The following is a 22,923-nucleotide window of genomic DNA, read 5'->3' on the forward strand; positions in this document are numbered from 1 at the left end:
CCCGTATCCCACAGGATGTGATCACATCCATGACGGTCCGCGTAAACGAGTGTGTCGAAAAGCTAGAAACAATGATTGATCAATGCAAAGCTGCTCTACCCCAGCCTTCTGACTGGGCCCCCGCTCCCAGCACCTGAAAAGCCACTCAATCGGGTGTTCATTAGTGGTCTAGCCTCTGAAAAGACTGAGTCGTGTTCAAATCAGAAACGGTTTATCGAGGAGTTTATAACCCCTGAGCATGTGCAGAGGATTCAGCAGACGAAGTCTGGCTTAGTGGCTTATATCAAAACGGACTCTGCTGCTCAAGCCCTAAGTGATTCGTTATCCAAGATATCTGATATTAAAGTGAAATACCAGAGAGAAAAGTTCATGGCTGTTGCAAAATTCGTTCCACCGGGTACTACCCCAGAAGAGATAATTGCCGGTAACCCCAATGTAACAGAAACTAAAAGATATGGGACTTCACAGACAGTTCGACTTGCGTTCGCTGATGCATCATCACGTGACAGGGCTTTACGGCAAGGTATGTATGTTGAGTACACCCATCTCAAAGTAACAGCGTTTAAAGAAATCCCAAAAAGGTGCTTCAAGTGTCAGTCGTTCAAACACTTGGCTCGAGAATGCAGCAACCAACCTTGCTACCCCCGCTGGGCAGGCCCCCATGAATCGACAAGAGAAGCCCCGTGTCAATCGAAAAGTTTTAAGTGTGCCCTCTGCCCCAACGGAAAGAACGAGCACCCAAGCTATAGCCTGTTCTGCCCAGCTGTAAGAAAAGCTATGAACAAAGCGCCTCAGACTCGAAAACGAACAAGCTAAAGGTCTTTTGCCAAAACATCTACGGTCATAACGCTGGGGAAATAGACTATCTAAGTGGAATCTGCTCCGATTATAATGTAATTTGTGTGCAGGATCATCTGCATACCAAGGACAATTTTGCTCTGTTCCAGTCCTTCCCGCGCAAATCCGTGTTCATGCATGAAGCTAAACGACTATTTACGCGAGGAAGACCTAGCGGTGGCACTGCTGTTTTAGTGGACGACCAGATCCCCTGTAGGCTGTATAAGTCCTGCGACTATCAAACTTCTGTGGAATTTGTTGGGCCGTCTAACTTTTTCCTCATCAATGTATATCTTCCAACAAACCTGAATAACAATCGTTCTGAAAAATGCTATGCCGAAGCGTGTAGTCGTTTAAGCAGACTCCTGTGCAGAATCGGCAACAGACGTTTTCTAATCTCTGGAGATTTCCAGTGCAACCCATCTGTACCTGGTAAACTAACAGACATTCTTCTAACAGCATTACCATACGGGGTATCTGTTTGTGACAAAGATCAGCAGTTTACCTATATACACAGTAGTGGATCTACGAGTAGCACTGACCACGTGGTAACAAACTTTCATCTAATGGAAAGGGTCAGTGTTGATTCCGACCATACCTGCAGTGATCATTTGGGTCTATCCTTCTGTATCCCATTTCAGTCGGCCGCCACCAGAGCAGCTAATACACACTTTACAAAAGCTGAGTGGAAAAAGATAGACACCGTGCTTTATCAATACACCTGTGACACAATCTTGAGTAAAATTAAAGTGCCGTATCAGCTGTTACTGCACAGTGTACGAGACCCGGTCGCATTAAACTTCTGCTGTGAGGAAATTTGCCATGCCCTGAAAACCGCGGAAAAGTTAGCCGTCCCTAGCCGGAAGGTCCGTCCTGGTTCTCAGAAACCAGGGTGGGACAAGTGTCCTTTGGTAAAACAAGTGAAAAAACGAGCAAAATTGTGGTATAATATTTGGAAAGAGTCCGATAAGTCCCGATCAGGGCTGATATTCCAGTTGTTTCGGAGCACGAAGAAGAGTTATCTTAATCTAACTGAAAAATTAAAAAGTGAAGAAGCTGATAAAGTTTCTGAACAGGCGGCAAAGATCCGAATGTAATGTGGAAGCTCTTCAAAAGATCTCAAACTAGTGCTAAAACGTGCTCCTCTGATATTCCGGAGGATGAATGGGTGAAGCATTACTCTGCAGTGTTCGTTTCCAAAGACCCCAGCCTGGAGCAGGATTGTGACAAATGTTTAGATGAAAAACTCAAAACCGTATTAAAAGTGCGAAATACCTTTGTCATATCGAAATCCGCTGTAGTGAAAATAGTGAGTAAGTTAAAACGCGGAAAAGCACCTGGTCTTGACGGGATATGTCCGGATAACTTACGGCACGGTACAGACCTATTGTTTGAACACGTCTCTCTCCTGCTCCAGATGTGTGTCGATACTCGGATGGTCCCCGATTCATTTTTGCGCCGGAGTACTGTCAAATATCCCTAAAAAGGGAAAAAACTCAAACCTGTGCACAGGATACACACCAATTACCATGTCTAGTGTTCTAAGTAAAGTCCTGGAGCTACTTCTGCTCCCAGAAATTTCGGGAAAGTGTAGACTAGATTACCGACAGTTCGGGTTCCGCCGAAATCAGAGCTGCGCGTTTGTACATAGATTGTTAAAGAAAGCTATCGATAAAGCCCATAGACTGGGGTCTTCCCTTTTCATGTGCAGTGTAGATATTTCGGCTGCCTTTGACTCGGTTGTGCAGTCAGGTACTTCTAAAGTTACTTGAATGTAGGGTTAGTGCACATGTTGTAGCACTTCTGTCGTATTGTTATTCGAGGAGTTTTGTGAAAGTTAAACTGGCCGGTGGTCTTCTGAGTAGACCGATCAGACTCTTCCGAGGTCTTTGACAAGGATCTGTTTTAAGCCCTATCCTGTTTAACACCCTGACATCTGGAATAGCAAAAAATATCGCCAGAGGGTTTAGCATCAATCTTTGCAACATCAGCCTGCTTTTGTACGCGGATGACCTGCTAATGTTAAGTTGCAATCTTGTTTCTCTGCAAGTGAATATTGACCGCCTGATTACTGGGAATGAAAGTACTGGTTTACGAGTTAACGCACTAAAGACTGAGTTTCTGGAATTTACTTCTTCGGCAAGAAAGCAACTATGCAGTGAAAATACATATGTAAAGGTGGGACGAACGAAAATTTTTTCGGGAAACTCTATGAAGTATCTGGGAATAACGTACGGTCAAGATATAAGAAGTTCACGTTTATTGACAATAGATAAAATATCCAAAAGTATTTGATCAAGTTACAGCAAACTTGTCTCTTTGAAGTTTAGCCTGAACACGAAGATTCTTGCGAAGCTTTATGCAGCAGTTGCTCTCCCTCACCTGCTCTATGTATTGCCATTGTGGGATTGGTTCACCCAAACTGATAGACTAAAACTCCGCTCAATCTATTGCAAGTATCTAAAGTTTTTACTTAGATATCCGCTCTGTGAAAGAAACAGATTCATCCTGCGTTCCCAAAATATGGTTGAACCGACAGACATTATACCATTCTCCGATAAAAACACCCAAAAAAGGGCAATGGATACTTTGTGTAAATTTCCGCCCCTACACCTTATCTACGAGTGCGAATGAAGAAGTTGTTGTTTGAGTTTATTCTTTGGTGTTGAAGTGTTTTTGTTTTTCTTTTCTCCTTTTCCTTACTCCGCTTTCCTTTTTTTTGTATGAGCGGGCACAAATAAATTATTATTATAGGCTACAAGAGCCTGTAACCACTATGGTATTTCTCCAATCTATATCACATCCAATCAATCACCCTATAGGGTGATTGCCATTTGGAACAATCTTTCTGATATTGCTGTCACTGCTCCCTCCACTGATGCCTTCAAGATTGCTATTGACAACAATTAGTCCATCAAACCGTGGAAGAGAAAGTGCGGTGCAATTGAGTCAATGGCTCCCCATCATCACTGACCAGCAACTCAAGGATTTTCCCTTATTTTGCTGGACAATGGAATTTAAGGTAATTATCTTTACCATTTTAAAATCAGCTTCTTCTATATTTAGCACTAAAGACACATAGGCTAGTTTTATACAGGCAATATATCTGTCACTTACCTTGTTTTTTTACCTTCAGATCACCAAGGTCCCATTATTCTGTTCTTTATTTTGAAATTTTTCTGTCGTTGTTTTATAAGGGTTGCTACCATGGCAAATACAGCACAAAACAACCCCAGCCCCTTGATTAGCCCTAGGCTATATAGAAAAGATTTGCTGATTCTATTGGTTTGCATTATTGTTTTGTGCTTATTTCTTAGCACAATAGGCAAACAACACAAAATATGCTGATTTAAAAAAATATCTGCAATATTTTGCATATACTACTACTACTTACAACTCACCACAGCACCAAGCTACCTGAGGCCAACACAACTACTCACATTCCTTCTCCATCCTAATCTATTCAAAGCCTCCCTCTTTACAGCCTCCCAGGAAGTTCTCACTTCCCTTAAATCTTTCTTTACAACACCCTCCCACGCCAACCACAGATGACCTGCTTTCTGTTTAGTCCTAGATGGTTGGCCAAAAAGAAGAATCTTTGGCAATCTATAATCCTTCAACTGCAGAACATGCCCTAGCCATTACCTTAACTTATCACCATTACTCAAAATTTCTCTCATCATAGCCTAGTCCAAGAAAGCAATGTTGATCCACACTTTTTGCACAGCCTACTGTTTGGAGTATGGTCAGCCAGGTACTCAATACAATCCATAGGCCATTTCTCTGGAAAATATTTAGCAAACCTTCTTCTGATTTTTAACAGGGTAAGGGAAGCTGTCCCCTTGATCAATCTTTTTGTTACCTGACATCACCTTGTCATCTTCACTTATTCCTGACCTTAGTGAATTTGTCTTCTTAAGATTAATTTTCAAACCTATTCTAGCACCCTGAAATTGCAAAACCTCTAAAAGTTCATTCATTTTGCTTAAGCTTTCATCTAGAATACTTAAATCCTCAGCATATTCGAAGTCCAGGAAAATTTGTCTTCTCCATTTGATTCTGTGTTCTTCCATTGCCTTTCTTGTGCTCCTTAAGACAAAGTCCATCAATATGATCCATATAACTGGGTATAGGACACAACCCTGCTTATGTCCTGATTTAAATACAAAACCAGCTACTAAACGCATTTCCTACCTTAACTGCAGCAGTGTTATTCTTGTCCATAGCACTACTCAGTTTAATGTATTTGTCTGGTATACCATACAAGGATAACACCTTCATTAAAGCTCTTCTATCAGCTTAATAAAATTCCTGCTTATTATCAATGAAACTGAGGACTAAAGGTAATTGATGATTCAGGAACTTCTCATTTATTAACCCAGGAGTGAAAATTTTGTTGACAAATTCTCTATCCTTGCTAAAATTGCACTGTTCTTCTCTTAATATTTTGTCTACAGTATCTCTTAGTCTAAAAAATATCATCATGGTAAGTAATTTGCTACCTACAGAGACCAGGCTAATCTTTCTATAATTACCGCACTCACTCTTATTACCTTTTTTATACAGGGGTTTAATTAGAGTTTTACCTAAATTGCTAGGTACTTCTCCTGTTTCACTTCTCCTTTTTACTTCTCCATCTTCAGTAGCGTATTTCTAACCTTATAGCCACCGTATATAAGAAAATTATTTACCAAACTATCAGCAAGAGGGGCCTTACTATTTTTTAATCCTTTTAGTACTGTCAATAATTCTTCCTCACAAAATAAATCTTCCTTCACATCCAAGGTGTCTCAAAATTTTCCATTTTGCTCTATATCTTGTCCTGCAACTTTATCCTGGTTAAGCATATTCCCAAAATATTTTTTCCATCTCTCTTTAACTCCTTCTTTATCTTTAACAGTGGCCATATTGCTATTGTTAACTAGGACAAGTCCAGATTAACTACTCCCTCTCAATTTATTAACATGCGAGAACAATATTTTACTATTATACCATCTAGTAGCATCTTCCAGATCCTCAGCAATTTTATCCATGATCTCTACTTCACATCTCCTTAGTTCATATCTTAATGATGTCTCCACTTTCTCTTTTGAAAATACTCTTATTTTCATATGATCTATCAATCAGATAATTCTTGTACAAACCAAGGGTTGCCACACCTAGTGATTTATTACTATTTCTAGTGATTTTTTATGCTGCCTGGTGATTTTCTTCTGGCTAGTGATTTATAGTGTTTTTTGTTCTAAAACTCTAATTTTAGAAAACTCTAAAATGCTCTAATTTCGGAAAATCGGAGTTTTGTACCCTTTTCAGATAAAACTTCAAACTTCTCATCAAACAATTAGATTCCTAGATGTTTTTCTTTCATACTGAAACCCTTTTCAAACCAAAAGTCTATAAATTAGGACTTCTGGAGTAGAAAACCGTTTTTTTACAAAAACTGTCAAATCATCGGTACATTTAGAATATAAATTTCTAAATGTAAAAAAGAAATCATTGAAAAACAAAATAGGACATAGTTCTATTTATTATAGGATTTGTAAAATAACTCGATAGATTAAATCGGCTGTAGTTTGAAGATTGAAGTCGATTGGGAGTAAGGGGGGCTATCTACTCTGGGAATTGTCTAGTGGTTTTAATCTTTACTTCTAACATCTAATTAAAACTCCAATAACTCTCCAAATTCCTTTATTTGTAACTGAAACACCTAATATGCACAGTTAAAATCCAATTCTTTAATTTTTTGGATTTATGCACTAACATATCAAACAGTTTGTGGTAATAAACTGTAAGCATGGAGTGACAATAGTCACCAAAACTCTAGAAGTGGAATTTTGATATCAATCAATATATCATTGGCTTATTATGTTGATTCTAAATATATAAGATTCATTAAGCTTAGTTTTACCCATAAAAGGCTAAGAAACTGCAAAAATTTGCCTGAAGGAGGGAGGAAACAACCATTAAAACTCAAAGAATTTTAACTAAAATCAAACCATTAGATTTGGTGTATCACAAACCCTACTAAAGAGGTTTCAATCCCATATCTGCAAAAATGTTAAATTTTGTATTATTAGCCAGAAGAAAAATCACAGATGCATGTTAATTTTTTTTTTCCCAAGGGGCAATTGTATCAAACCAATGGTCCTAAAACATTGGGAGAGGGCTCATTTGAACTGAAATTAAAATGTATGGTGTCTTTTTTATCATTGGCAGCGCGCTAGCGCTGCCTAAGTAAAGAATGATGTGGGCACAATGTGTTTTTTTCTCCATACCCGGGCATTTTGTATCGAGGGAGTTGTCGTAGAAACTTCGAAAGGGGCTCATTTGATTGGAAATTAGAGTGGCTAGTGCCCTTTTTAATAGTCAGAAGTGATTAGAGGGCAACTAGGCCCCCCGCGCTCATCATTCCCCAAAACACATCCAATCAAAATTTTGAGATAGCGATTTTGTTCCGCATAGTTGATTTCCAGATAGAAAATATATTTTTGAGGAGGACACTCCCCCACAACCCTCGGAGCAAGGGTTTTAAGTTATGCCCTGGGGGCATATAAGGTTTTTATAGAAGGCGTTGACGTAAAAACTTCAAAACAGGCTCATTCGATTGGAAATTCGAAGGGCTAGTACCCTTTTTAATAGTCGAAAGTGATTAGAGGGCAACTAACCCCCCCCCCACGCCCATCATTCCCCCAAAAACGTCCAATCAAAATTTTGAGATAACCATAATGTTCACCATAGTTGATTTCCAGATAGAAAACATGTTTTTGAGGAGGACACTCCCCCACAACCCTCAGGGCAAGGGTTTTAAGTTATGCCCTGGGGGCATATAAGGATTTTATAGAAGGCGTTGTCATAGAAACTTCTAAAAAGGCTCATTCGATTGGAAATTCAAAGGGCTAGTGCCTTTTTTAATAGTCCAAAGTGATTGGAGGGCAACTTGCCCCCCCCCATGTCCATCATTTTCCCAAACACATCAAATCAAGATTTTGAGATAGCCATTTTGTTCAGTGTCGTTGATTTGCAGACAGAAAATATGTTTTTGAGGAGGACACTCCCCCACAGCCCACAGGGCAGGGTTTTAAGTCATGCCCTGGGGGCATATAAGGTTTTTATAGAAGGCGTTGTCGTAGAAACTTCAAAAAAAGCTCATTTGATTGGAAATTGAAATGGCTAGTGCCCTTTTTAATAGACAAAAGTGATTGGAGGTCAATTAACCCCCCTCTCACACCCACTTTTTTCCCAAACACATCAAATCAAAACTTTGAGATAGCCATTTTATTTAACGTAGTTTTAAGTTTTGGAAATTGGGTCTTTGAGGATGACAACCCCCACAGCCCTCAGGGCAAGGGTTGTAAATTATGCCCAGGGAGCATATAAGGTTTTTATATAACGCGTTGTTATAGAAACTTCAAAAAGGGCTCCTTTGATTGGAAATTGAAATGGCTAGTGCTAGTGCCCTTTCCAATAGTCTAAAGTGATTGGAGGGCAACTAGCCCCCCCCCCACGCACATCATTCCCCCAAACAAACAGCAAAAGCACGAAGAACAATAGGGAAATGTTTTTGCAAGACAGTGGATATAATTTGAATGAATATTTCAGCCCTACGTCCCAGGGCCGTCCTCAGCAAGACAAAATATATATATAAGATAAAAGACACAACAACATGCAACAAATAAAACAAAAAATAAAAAAAATTTCAAAGCAGTCCTAGCATCCTTACTTCAGCGAAGTTCAACCAGGACTTTGCTGAACTTCGCTGAAGTAAGGATGCTAGGACTGCTTTGAAATTTTTTTTAATTTTTTGTCTTGCTCAGGACGGCCCTTTGACAAAGGGCCTAAACATTCATTCAAATTATCTCCAATGTCTTGCCAAAAGATTTTTCTATTGTTCTTTGTGCTTGCGATGTTTGTTATGGAAAGGCAGTATGGTCTTCGTCGCTATTTTCCCCCAAACACATCGAATAAAAATATTAAGATAGCCATTTTGTTCAGCGTAGTTGATTTCCAGATAGAAAACATATTTTTGAGGAGAACACTCCCCCACAACCCTCATGGCAAGGATTATAAGTTATGCCCCGTGGGCATATAAGGTTTTTATCGAAATCTTTGTCATAGAAACTTGAAAAATGGCTCATTTGATTTGAAATTCAAAGGGCTAGTACCCTTTTTAATAGTTGAAAGTGATTTGAGGGCAGCTAACCCCCCTCTCATGCCCACCTTTTCCCCAAACACATCCAATCAAAATTTTTAGATAGCCATTTTATTCAGCATAGTTGAAAGTTTTGGAAATTAGGTTTTAAGGATGACAAGCCCTCCCCCCACAGCCCTCAGGGCAGGGGTTATAAGTTATGCCCTCGAAGCATATAAACTTTTTATTGAAAGCATTGTTTTAGAAACTTCAAAAGGGATCATTCAATTGGAAATTGAAAGGGCTAGTGCCTTTTTTAATAGATAGAAGTGGTTGGAAAGCAACTAACGCCCCTCTCATGCCCACCATTTTCACAAACAAATTGAATTGAAATTTTGAGATATCCATTTTGTTCAACATAGTTGAAAGTTCTGGAAATTAGGTCTTTTAGGATGATAACCCCCTTAGAGCCCTCAGTGTAAGGGTTTTAAGTTATGCCCTGGGCCATATAAAGTTTTTATTCAAAGCGTTGTCATAAAAACTTCAAAAGGGTTCATTCAATTGGAAATTGAAAGGGCTAGTGCCTTTTTTAATAGTTGAAAGTGATTGGATAGCGACTAACGCCTGTCTCACGCCCACCATTTTCCAAAACACATCCAATCAAAATTTTGAGACATCCATTTTGTTCAACGTAGTTGAACATTCTGGAAGTTAGGTGTTTTAGGATGATAACCCCCTCAGAGTCCTCAGTGCAAGGGTTGTAAGTTATGCCCTGGGGCCATATAAGGTTTATATAGAAAGTTGTTGTATCAATTATAGGCAGCGCGATCGCGCTATCTATGTAAAGAACAAGGACACTCGAGAACAAGACAAGAAACGGGGGCTAAGTAAAGAGGAGGACACTCCCCCACAAGCCTCAGGGCAAGGGTTCTAAGTTATGCCCTGGAGGCATATAAGAACAATGTTGGCAAAATGCATTATTTATTAATTTTTTCCTTTAGAGCAGGGCACTTCGTATCAAAGAAGTTGTTGTAGAAACTTCGAAAACCTCTCATTCAATTGGGGATTGGACTTGCTTGTTCCTTTTATAATATTCGAAAGTGACTGCAAGGCAACTAACACCCCTTCCACGCCCACCATTTCCTGAAACACATCCAATCAAAATTTTGAGATAGCCATTTTGTTCAGCATAGTTGATTTCCAAATATAAATTATGTTTTTGAGGACAGTCCTTCAATTATGTTTTTGAGGAAATTTTGCCTTTGAGCAGGACACTCCCCCCACAGTCTTCAGGGCAAGGGTTATAAGTTATGCCCTGGGGGCATTTAAGGTTTTTATTGAAATCTTTGTTGTAGAAAATTGAAAAAGGGCTCATTCGATTGGAAATTCAAAGGGCTAGTGCCTTTTTTAATAGTCAAAAGTGATTTGAAGGCAACTAACCCCCTCTCACGCCCATCTTTTCTCCAAACACATCCAATCAATATTTTAGATAGTCATTTTATTCAACGTAGTTGAAAGTTTTGGAAATTAGATCTTTAAGGATGACAGCCCCTCTCCCCCTCCTCCACAGCCCTCAGGGCAAGGGTTTTAAGTTATGACCTGGGGGCGTATAAAGTTTTTTATTGAAAGCGTAGGAACTTAAAAAGGGCTCATTCAATTGGAAATTAAAAGGGCTAGTGCCTTTTTTAATAGTTGAAAGTGATTGGAGAGCTACTAACGCCCCTCTCACGCCCACCATTTTCCCAAAGACAACAAATCAAAATTTTGAGATATCCATTTTGTTAAACGTAGTTAAAAGTTCTTGAAATTAGGTCTTTTAGGATGATAACCCCCTCAGAGCCCTCAGTGCAAGGGTTGTAAGTTATACCTAGGGGGCATATAAAGTTTATATAGAAAGTTGTTATATTCAAAAAGGGCTCATTTGATTGGAAATTGAAATTGTGCTTTTTAATACTCAAAAGTGAGTGGAGTATTTACCCCCCCCCCTCTTAGGCCCACCATTTTCCCAAAAAAATTCAATCAAAGTTTAGAGATAGCCATTTTGTTAAACATAGTTGATAGTTCTGGAAATTATGAATTTAAGGATGCCAAATCCCCCAGAGTCCAAAGGGCAAAGATTGTAGGTTCTGCCATAGGGGCTTATAGATAAAGTTGTTGTAAAACTTCAAAAGGGACTCCTTCAATTCGAAATTGAGAGGGCTAGTGCCCTTTGTAATAGTTGAAAATGATTGGAGGGTAACAAACCCCCCTCTCACGCCCACCATTCTTCCAAACACATCCAATCAAAAGTTTAAGATAGCCATTTTGTTCAACGTAGTAGAAAGTTCTGGAAATTAGGTCTTTGAGAATGAAATCCCCCCCCCCCAGCACTCAGGGCAAGGGTTGTAAGTTATGCCCTAGGGTCATATAAGATTTTTATAGAAAGTTTTGTAGTAGAAACCGAAAGGGATCTTTTGATTGGAAATTGAAAGGTCTAGGGCCATTTTTAATAATTGAAAGTGATTGGAGAGCGACTACCGCCCCTCTCACGCCCACCATTTCCCCAAAAACATCCAATCAAAATTTTGAGATAGCTATATTGTTTAACATAGTTGAAAGTTCTGGAAATTTGGTCTTAGAGGATGACAACCATCCTAACAGACCTTAGATTAAGGGTTGTCATTTATGCCCTGGGGGCATATAAGGTATTTATAGAAAGTGTTGTCGTTTCCAAAAGGGTTCATTCCATTGGAAATCGAAAAGTCTAGTGCCCTTTTTAATAGTCGAAAGTGATTGGAAGGCTTGACATTTGTATAGTTAAGATTGGTGGGTATACTGTATTATTTTTTGTTCTTGTTGTTGTTTAGACCAGGGCACTTCATAGTGAAGGAGTGGTCTTGAGAGCTTCCAAATGGGCTCATTTGATTGAAAATAGAAAGGGCTGATTCCCTTTTTAATAGTCGAAAGTGATTTCAGGGCAACTAATCCCACTTCCATGCTAACCTTCCCACGCCAACCCTCCCATTTCTGCTCTTAAAATTTCACCAAATCAAAATAGCGTAAGTGTATCCAAGCTATCAAAGAAAGTAAATAGATTTTATTGCAAATGGTATCAAGTTTTCCATTTTAGGTCCACTAGAGGAGGCATGAAACTAAATTAAACAGTACTATTTGTGTCCAGATTTTTAAAGGGTGTATGTTGTTAAAAATTGCTGAAATTTTTCTCCAGCATACAAATAGCAGGTCGGACTCCAAATTATTAAAAAACTAAAAGATTTAAATCATTATTTTATTTTTCTCTGAAAACACTATGTAAATATAAACCGAACAGGAATTAATTAAAAAAAAACTTTCATGGAACAAATTTTTCAAAGAGAAATATAGAACTCCATTTAAAACAAAATGAGCAAAAATAAATTCAAATAATCTACCAAGCGTGAAACTAACCAATCAGCATCAATTAATAAATGAGACACAAAATGAACAGAAATTACAATAATTAACCGAGTCAAACTCAAAACAAGCAGAAATTAACATAAGTTGGGAACAACACCCCTATGCCTTCCCAAGGCCAGAACACTTTACTAAAAACATACAACTAAAAGTTCATGGTCAGTAAATTGTAAACATAATGATATTTATTAATAGAAATTTTAACAGTATTTGATTGGTTACAGCTATAAAAGTAAACATATATATTTTTTCAGTAAAGTGCAAATTATGTTCTGGTCTCGGGAAGGCATAGGGTTTTTGCGCCAAACTTATGTTATGTCAAAAGTGATTGGAAGGCTTGATATGTTTATAGTAAAGATCAAAGTGGGTATAATGTATTATTTTTTGTTGTTGTTTAGACCAGGGCACTTTGTATCAAAGGAGTTGTCATGAGAACTTCAAAAAGGGCTCATTTCATTGAAAATAGAAAGGGAAGATGCCCTTGTTAATAGTCAAAAGTGATTTGAGGGCAACTAATCACCCTTTCATGCCCACCCTCCCATTTCTGCTCTTAAAATTTAACCAAATCAGAATAGTATAAGTGTATCCAAGCTATCAAAGAAAGTAAACAGATTTCTTTGCGAATGGTATCAAGTTTTCCATTTCAGGTCAACTAGAGGAGGTATGAAACTAAACTAAACAGTAGGCTACTATTTGTGTCCATATTTTTAAAAGGGTGTATATTGTTAAGAATTGCTGAAAAATTTTCTCCATCATACAAATCACAGGCCAAACTGTAAAGTCTTAAAAAACGAAAAGATTTAAAGTATTATTTTCTTTTTCCCTGAAAAGACTATGTCAATATAAAACAAACAGATATTAATTAAAAAAATTTTTCCACAAAATAAGTTTTTCAAAGAAAAGTAAATAACTCCATTAAACAAAAAATGAGCAAAAATAAAATCAAATAATATACCAAGCGTGAAACTACCACAAATCAGCATCGATAAATAAATGAAACCCAAAACAAACATAAATTACAATAATAAAACCATGTCAAATTCAAAACAAGCAGAAATTAACATAAGTTGGGTGCAAAACCCCTATGCCTTCCCAAGGCCAGAACATAATTTTCACTTGACTGAAAAAAAAAACAAATGAATTTGTATTGTCAGTTAAATATACAAATACTGATATTTAGTAATCAAAATGTTTATAGTATTTTATTTATTAAATTTATAAAAGTAAAAACATTTATGTTTTTTCAGTAAAGTGCAAATTTGTTCTGGCCTTGGGAAGGCATAGGAGTTTTGCACCCAACTTATGTTAATTTCTGCTCGTTTTGAGTTTGACTTGGTTAATTATTGTAATTTCTGTTTGTTTTGGGTTTTATTTACTTATCAATGCTGATTTGTGGTAGTTTCATGCTTGGTAGATTATTTGATTTTATTTTTGCTCATTTTTTGTTTAATGGAGTTCTTTATTTTTTTTTGAAAAACTTAATTTGTGGAAATTTTTTTTTTTATTAATTTGAACAAAAACATTGGATGGCTACTAGCCCCTCTTCCACCTCCCTTTTTTCCTGAAAACTGTCTGACCAAGAGTTTGAGAGAGCCATTTTGTTTAGCATACTTAAAAGGTTCCAAAACCATACTTTTAGATTTAATATGACCCACAAAGGCCCTGAGGATAGGTCTGGGGATGAAAGTATGCTAAGGATAATATATGGTTTATGAAAGTGTGTAAGCTTTATGGGGTATAAGCCCATGGTATAAATTCCAGAAAATACAGAGAGGAACAAGGATTGTGTTATATTCTCTGCATAAAGATGCAAAAAAACTTTTTTTAAAATTTCAAGGGTAAACTTTGCTTGAGAAAAAAAAACGTCAATCTAAAGATATTTTTCCACATCTAGGGGGGTAATTTTTAACCTTTTCCTGTAGATTCGCCTGTAAAGAACATGGTAAAGAAACAAAAGAATTATTAATTAAAAAGATAAAGAGTATTATAATTCTAGTGATTTCTATTCAATAATCTAGTGATTTATGTGGTAATTAGTTATTTATTTTTCAAGAATATAGTGATTTTTTCACTGTGTGGCAACCCTGCAAAAAACTTCTCCTCTCTATTAAACGTAAAGCCTGTTTGTTAGCTTAGTATTCACCTGATAAGGTGAGGCAGCTGGGATGCATTTGGAAACACTGTTGAATAAGGAATCAAGTGGTAATCTACTACTCTTTTGATATTACATTGTGTATTTCAGGAGAGTCCATACACAAGAGTGTTACCAAGGAAAGTTGTAAGATTCCTATGACAGAAATCTACTATCAATGAACAGCACAAGAAGTGAAATTCAACTGCTTTTTGGTAGAATCCATGGGTATGCTACCAGTTAAGGTTTATAATAGGGCAAAAATCAAATAGGACAAAAAAATATACTGTTAGATTAGTAGTTCAATCTTTTTTATTTCATACTGCAACAGCATTTCTCCCCCTCTCTCTCTCCTCCCTAATTGGGCTTAGAGCTAGATGTAAAAGGGTGCTGATTTTCATTGTTTCTTTTTATAAATCTGATATTATGGACAAGCTATTAGTAAAATTTTGGGTGAAGGGTTTCTTATAATCCTAGAAAGTAAAGCATAGCATATATTAAATATGTAACCTAACCTAGGTACCTTCCCCCCCCTTACCTAAACCAAAAAAAAACTGTTTAAATATTATAAACACAATGAGAATTTGTGCTTTGCAATAAATTTAGATAGCAAATACCCATTTGACAGGTTTCCATGGACAGTCTATAGCAGTGGGTGAAATATAATGCACCAGTAGCTAACTTTGATTTACTCCCAACCAGTTCAAATAGTTTGCCCAAATTATATTTACTTCATGAGTTTCTGAATTAGCCTAATTCTGAAAACCTGATGTCATGAATGATATTGGTTTTGCTGTGATTTAATTTTCAAGGGGTTAAAGATTCTTATAAAAATTCCTGCAAATTTATCTTCAAAATAAATATTTATCATTAGGAATAGTAAAAATAACCATTAAAATTCTCTAATCAGTTACAAAATACAATTTTTCTCACTAGGAAGTTTTCTTTGGTGAATCTGTAGTTGGCTATATGATTTAGGTAGGATGCAAGTAAAAACATGATTTGATGCCTTTTTTTAAGTTCTTTCACAATTCAGTAATTGTTCCTAGGGCTAATTGCATCTTGAACCCTTAAAGGAACCCCAAAGGTATTTCATCTTTGTAACCACACAAAGAAGTTATCAACATTAGCAAAGGTATTGAATAGGGGTTAAAAATATATCACTAGTTTCTTCTTCTTAAAGAAAAGCACCTGGAATCCTAAACAGACTCCTTTTGGCTTCTAACTGCACTTTTCTTCTTCTTCATAAGAAATCACTTGGACTCCATCATTTGGTGTCTTTCTTGGCTTCCAAGTTGGTGGATTCTCCTCCATTGCATTAAATATATGTTCTTCCAAGGGAGGGGGGTAACTAAATTGGCTTTTTCATAAGGGCCAAACAAGGGAAGCATAGGGTCCTGCTACCATTTCCCTGCAATTTAAGAGTAAACTCGGCAGGTACCTTGGCAGCTCTTGCAACAGGACCCTCCCATTCTTCTGCTTGTTGACCCCTCTTCTTTAAATTTACAATACTTGGGAAGAAGTTACCCACTCAAAGAACATCTAAATTCATTAGCACACCAATTGCCTCTCTGTAAAACTTCTTTTCAATGGAGGCTGGCAAGGGAGCATCCAGGATCAGGTTAATATCTAGTGGAAGTTTAAAATTTTGGGATAGCATATGCAGTTTATAAATTTCAGGAGTACTTGCAGAGCACCCAAAGAGAAGGTGTTGCAAAGTTTCTTCAGTCAAGTTGGAGAGTCTACAATTTGGGTCACTATACTGCTTCCATCTGAATTCTTCTCTTCTCAGTATTACCACTAAGCTTTTTATTTTAAAGTACTGTACACCCAATTCATTTCAGTCACCCTCTAGAGAGAGGAGTAGAGGTAGGTACTTCAAATACCTTCCCTGGACATACTTTAGCCTGTAGGACCATCCCTGAAAGTTTCATTTTCTTAACCTAACCCTTCTTCAAGATAGTCAAAGTAACAAAAGTATAATTTTGCCAAAATGATTATTAGGTAAAATTCTACTTTAGCTACTTTTGGCTATCCTGGAAAGGGGTTAAGTTAGGAAAATGAACCTTTCAGGGATGGTTCTACAGGCTAAAGTATGGCCCGGGAAGGTATTTTGAAGCACATACCTCTACACCTTCTCTCTCTAGAGGGTCCTGGCCTTTGACGACCTTTAAAATATGTGTGTTATAAAAGTGAAACCTTGCAGAATAGATCTTCTGCTTAAATGAAGTACAACAAAATTGTTTTCAGCTTCACAACTTTGCTTAATCCCTATTTAGGCTATAAGGTTTTAAAGATATGCAAACACATTTCCTAAATTAAAGAAAAAAACATTTATATGGCTTAAAATTCTTCTCAAATAGCCTAACAGGAATTGTATCTTAGGAACTAAAACCAGAGAAAAAGAAACTGATAACTGAAAATTAAGGCAAAATATTGTTTTGTCAAAATTTCAATATGTATAGACCTATCATGTGCACATATTTCAGGACCCTCTAGAGGGAGAAGGAGTGGAGGTAGGTACTTCAAAATACCTTCCCAGGCCATACTTTAGCCTATAGACACATCCCTGAAAGTTTCATTTTCCTAACTTTAGCCTTTCCAAGATAGCCAAAAGTAGCCATAGTAGAATTTTACCAATTATTATATTTGTAAAGAACATAAAAAAAAGTCATCAAGTAGGCTAGTATGTTCACTTTAATCATAAGTCAATAATATGAACTGCAGAAAATTGCCCAAATTTGTTTAACAGTCCCAGAATCATTTTATTAAGTGAAATCCTATACATGAAGAGCTTTTGTAGATTATATTTACAGGTATTCAGAGTTAGCTTTATATTAGTCTAGAAGAAAACTTACCCAAAACAATTTCTCGTTTTCTTTATTTAAATTTGCTTGCTGCAGACTGCCTGTCGAACAGTTTTTCGGTTTTTCGTTCAGCCAAATAGTCCGTCAAAAATTAGGGCTCATAGTGTTAACCCAGTCGCTTGTCCGATGTGTGGGGAAGATAATGAGACTTACTTACGTAGTTCCTTCCACGCTGCCTGGCGCATAAGGCGACACCGGTGCCTCTCCACGACAACCTCTGAAGAGCTCGAAACCACAGATCTTCCAAAAATGTCCTCGCCAAAGTAACCTCTTTCTCTAGGGATCGGCCAAGCGTCGTTCTCTGACGTCCACATCTTCTAATGCCCGGGGGAGGGGACCAAACATCATGGAGGAGCCTGCCATTGCCCATACGGACCATATGACCCCAATATCGCCATCTACTAAATAAGATTTTTTTTCAACTATTAACGGTTGTTCCGTCCTTTCACGTATTCCGGCGTTCGTAATTTTTTCGGACCAGCGGATCCCCAGGATGCGCCGAAGACAGTTATTTTCGAAACATTTTATTCGTTTCTCAAAGCTGTTTCGTCAGTGCCCATGTCTCATATTCATAAATCAGTATAGAGAGGGACATTGCTATTTAGGAGTCAGAGTTTGAGCTTCAGAGAGTACGGAGTATTTTTTCAAACTATTCTTAATTTGATAAGAGCATTGCCTGCACAAGCAATGCGTGTTGTAATTTCACGCTCGAGACTTCCATCAGATTTGTTGAGGCTTCCCAGATACTTAAATACTGTAACCTCATCTAGCTCATCTAAATGAACATTCAGTGGCCTGGCTGGGGTTGTATTTACGTTTTTACTCATAACCTCCGTCTTTTGAGTACTAATGGACACTCCAACTCGCCCAGCTTTGTCCGAGAGCTCGGTGATGTTCTGTTGCAGGTTTACTCTTAGATGAGAAAGGAGTCTAATGTCATCACCAAAATCAACATGAAAAACACTACGCCTCTCATTCAATTGTATCCGTCCAACAAAGTGACAGGACTGCAGTCCATAGTCAGTGAAAAGCGTAAAGAGTAGAGGATATAGGATACAACCTTTTCGTACACCAGAATTGATCTGGAACCATTCCGTCAGGTCTCCATCGTCGGTTCGTATGGTGGCTAGCTGGTCATTATATAAAGCAGCAATAATACTAATAATCTTGTCTGGGAGTCCATAATATCGTAGTATTCTCCATTATGATTCCCTATGTACTGAATGGAACGCCTTTAAGAAATCAATAAATGCTTTTAATATTTCAGTTTGCCACTCGTTCGATTCTTCAATTAAAATTCTTAGGTTGAATATCAGATCAGCACAAGATCTACCTGACCGAAAACCATGTCACTCATCCCTCAGGAGCTCGTCAATTCTCGACTGAATACGATTCAGGAGTATTTGACAGAGAACTTAACTTTCTATGGACTGTGGAGCTATACCTCGCCAATTGTTGTAATCCATGGTACGACCTTTCTTAAAAATTTTTATAATGGCTCATTTCTTCCAATCAGTGGGGACACTCTAGGTTTCCCAAATTTGATTCAAAATTTTGTAGAGAGGCTTCGTCAAGGCCGAGGCGCCATATTTCAATAATTCAGGTTGTACGCCATCAACTCCGGTAGCTATGCCGTTTTTCAGGTTGCGTAGTACGGCTTTCACTTCCAGTAGGGTAATGGGTTCAACGTTGATTCCAAGATTGATGAGCGGAACATCGGGGAGAGGCTCCATGAGATTTACAAGGGAGGAAAATTTAATACTTCGTTGAAGTATTCTCTCCATCTGTTATCAATATCTTCTTTCCTCGTTAGTAGTTCTACAGTCTTGTTTTCAACAGTGCATGCTGGCATGCTGGCGCAGCACGCAAAGGGTAACACAATATGCTTGCCTCACTTGTCTATCCTGGAGCTTCTGAATGTCAAACACGTTCACAGTCTCTTTTTGCTCGGTAATAGCCTTGGTAACCGCGCATGCTGGCTTTCAGAAGTCACCGCTGATCTCTTTGGTTATTCAATATACCGTTCTACTGTCGCCTTTGCTGGCATCCACTTCAGCTTCGGCTGCTTTTGTCTCCAAAAAGTGACGTAAATCATTCCTTTTGGACCACTTTACGGCTTTGTGGGTTTGTTTATATTGGGCCTTGAGTTGGTCTTTGTAGGGAGGGATGACGTTACTATCGCAGCTGTCTAGCTGGATCTTTATTTCTTTTCTCTTTTTCATAAGTTTCCACGAGCCATCGCTGATCCACTATTCACTCTTTGTTTTCGCATAAGCAACCGATTATTTAGCGACTCTCCTTACACACTCCACAGTTTTATTCCACTTCTCATCTACTAGAACACCGGTTTCATCGCATGTCAGGTTTACAAACTTGTTAGAAAGGGGAACACAATATGCTTGCCTCATTTTTCTATCCTGGAGCTTCTGAATAACAAACACTTTCACAGTCTCTTTGTGCTTGGTAATAGCCTTTAATTTTAGTTTAAAACTAGTAATCACTAGTTGGTGCTCCGAGTAAGCATCGGCCCCATGAAAAGTACAAACATCTTCCAGACAGCGTCTGTAACGTTTTCTAATAAGAGAATAGTCAATTTGGCTCCGTGTAGTCCCATCAGGTGAAGTCCATGTATAGTTGTGAACATCACGATGAGGGAACCATGATCCTCCAACAATTAGGCCATGGCTAGCGTTCTGAAACTCAAGGCGAAAAGATTGTTTCGTTGTCAGAAAAAGTGTCCAAAGGCAGTCTGTGGTTCTCATCTGTGAAGTCAAAGTGGTAGTGTTGGCGGATAGAAGGTGGGTGGAAGGGATTGTAGGGTTACGAGTTAAAATCACATTAAGGAATTTGGCTAAGTATGCTGATGAAGGGCTGATGCTGATACATCGTGAAAGATGCATCTCTTTATAAATACTTTGTGAAGATTTATATATAACTACGTTTTTTCATTTTAATTTATTTGTGTTTTTTGTTGGTTTTGTTATGTTTATGTTCTGTTTTTTTTTCTATGGCCGGATGCCTTTTTTTGGAAATACATACATACATACATTTCGCCTTTCATTCTGCGCAATAATTTATTTGCCAATTGTTCGCAGCGCAGGCAATTAACGTTTTCATTCTACTTACGCAACTATTTTAAATTAGGCAAGATCTGTTTCTCACGTAATTCAAGATGAATGACTACGACAATGTTTCTGGTAATTGATATTTAGGCCCATGCTTAAGGCTAAAAGTGATGTAGTTGTATATGTGGGGCATTTTGGAAAGTAGTTTTGTGAATGAAATTTTCAGCTTTGTAGGCTATTCAAAGCCTAAAACATACACAGGAAGATGCTGCTAAGCTACTAGGCTATCTCTGCCATTTCTTTATTTCTTTGGGTTCAAAAATTTTATATGGCAAAATTCTAGTTTAGCTACTTTTTGATATCTTGGAAAGGGGTTGGGTTAGGAAAAATTACAGTAATGGGTAAATATTTACCAAATCATATTATTGAGTAACAACTAAAGTGAATATTCTATTTGATGCCGTTTTTTATGCTGATTACAAATATAATAATCATTTCTATCAGAAATGAATTTTAGCCCCCTATATATGTCAATTCAGGATATATATTTCTACATTAGAGAGGGTGGGGGATAATTTAATTTTGGTAAATATATACCAAATCATAGGATTGAGTTTCAAATAAAGTGAATATACCATTTGATGCCTTTTTTATGCTGATTACAAATAGGCCTATAACAAACATTTAAATTGGAAATTATCTTTAGCCCCCACCCCTCTATATATGTCAATTCAGGATATATATTTGCACATATGGGGGTGAAGGTTAGGTTAGGGGGAGGGCTGAAAATCATTTCCAATAGAAATGATTATTATATTCATAATCAGCATAAAAAAGGCATCAAATGGTGTATTCACTTTATTCCTAACTCAATAATATGATTTGGTATATATTTACCTTTATTTCTAATAAATAGGAGGTAAGTTTAAACTTTACCCCCAACCCCCTAATGTAGAAATATATACCCTGAATTGGCATATATAGGGGAGGGGGGCTAAAATTCATTTCCAATAGAAATGATTATTATATTTGTAATCAGCATAAAAAAGGCATTGAATGGTATATTCACTTTAGTTGTTACTCAATAATATGATTTGGTAAATATTTACCCAGTAATGAATCCAGGACCAAAAACATACTCTATGAAGGTATTGCCAAGCTTCCATGTTGACCCTTTTCTGATTTTTTAGTCTTAGAATTTTGCCTACTTGACGGGTCTATGCCTAGGCTAGTGAAATTTGGACAAAACAACATTTTACATTAATTTCCATTAATCCATTTCTCTTTCTCTGGTTTAGTTCTGAAAGTGTAATTCCTGTTATTTGAGTAGATTTTTAAGCCATATAAATATTTTTGTTTCAAAATTCAGGAATTGTATTTGTAGGTCCTTAAAATCTCATTAGTCAGAATTTAGCAAAGTTGTGAAGCTGAAAACAGTTTTGTTATACTTCATTTAATCAGAAGATCTATTTTATGTAGTTTCATCTTTATAACAAAGATTTTTAAAGATCACCAAAGGTCAGGGCCCTTCAGAGAGAGTAAGAGTAGAGATAGTTACAAAATACCTTCCCAGGACATACTTTGGTAAATATTTAGAATTGTGGCTCCTGATAAGGAGACATATTAAGAAAACAATTCTTACTTTAAAATATGTCTAATGATCCTAGTTAACATATTACCCAAGGAAAGAACCTTTATCATCAAGTCTTTCCTGTTTTTTCCTTCTTTTTCCAACTTAAAAGGAAAAAATTAGGTAAATTTTTACCAAATCATATTATTGACTTACAAATAAAGTGAATATACTACTCAATGCCTTTTTTTATGCTCTTTCCAAATATAATAATATTTTTTGTCAGAAATGAATTTTACTCCTGCCCCTATATATACCAATTCAGGGTATATATTTGTACATTGGGGGTGGGGTGGGGGGTAAAGTTTAAACTTACCTCCCATTTACATCAGAAATAAAATTTGCCAACACCCCCTCCCCCTAATGTGCAAATATATACCCTGAATTGGTATATATAGGGGTGGAGGTAAAATTCCATTTCCGACAAAAATTATTATTATATTTGGAAAGAGCATTAAAAAAGGTATCAAGTGGTATATTCACTTTATTCATAAGTCAATAATATGATTTGGTTAAAATTTACCCAATTTTTTCCATGCTCTCAATGCAATGCATAAATTTTTTGAAATTGCTGCTATAAATTGTTCTTATAGACAGTGTTCATCCCAGTGGATGAATAATCCACAAGGATACAGATAAAGCAGTGGCAAAAACACAAGATTTGCTATAAGTATACATATACATACAGAGTATATACCCCACCCCCCGAATGAGCAAATATATAATCAAAATTGCATTCTGATTCCAGCGGCATAATTTGGGGGTGGCATGGGGGTTAGGGGGTAGTTACCCCCCCCCCAATAATGTAGAGAAAAAAACATCCCATGCCCTTT

At 37.2% G+C, this 22,923-nt stretch overlaps 2 protein-coding genes and 1 pseudogene across 2 annotated transcripts in view; 2 read left to right on the forward strand and 1 right to left on the reverse strand.

Moving 5' to 3' along the window:
* The window catches only part of LOC148939622 (uncharacterized), an 81,270-nt gene extending 63,767 nt beyond the window's left edge, over nt 1–17,503 (reverse strand). Inside the window, exon 1 of the mRNA XM_089106567.1 lies at nt 17,387–17,503. The gene's annotated coding sequence lies outside the window, so the exon portion shown is untranslated. The remainder of the gene's footprint in view (nt 1–17,386) is intronic.
* On the forward strand, nt 72–1,934 carry LOC148939624 (uncharacterized; annotated as a pseudogene).
* A 3,026-nt stretch (nt 17,504–20,529) lies between the features above and the next one.
* Tim23 (translocase of inner mitochondrial membrane 23) overlaps nt 20,530–22,923 on the forward strand; it is a 294,534-nt gene continuing 292,140 nt past the window's right edge. The window contains exon 1 of the mRNA XM_089107079.1: nt 20,530–20,592. Within this exon, the coding sequence (XP_088963205.1) occupies nt 20,568–20,592 (25 nt within the window). The 5' untranslated portion in view covers nt 20,530–20,567. The remainder of the gene's footprint in view (nt 20,593–22,923) is intronic.

The sequence above is a fragment of the Artemia sp. Qi Xiang Cuo genome, chromosome 21 (genome assembly GCF_049724085.1).
Source record: "Artemia sp. Qi Xiang Cuo chromosome 21, ASM4972408v1, whole genome shotgun sequence".
Classification (NCBI taxonomy): Eukaryota; Metazoa; Arthropoda; class Branchiopoda; order Anostraca; family Artemiidae; genus Artemia; species Artemia sp. Qi Xiang Cuo.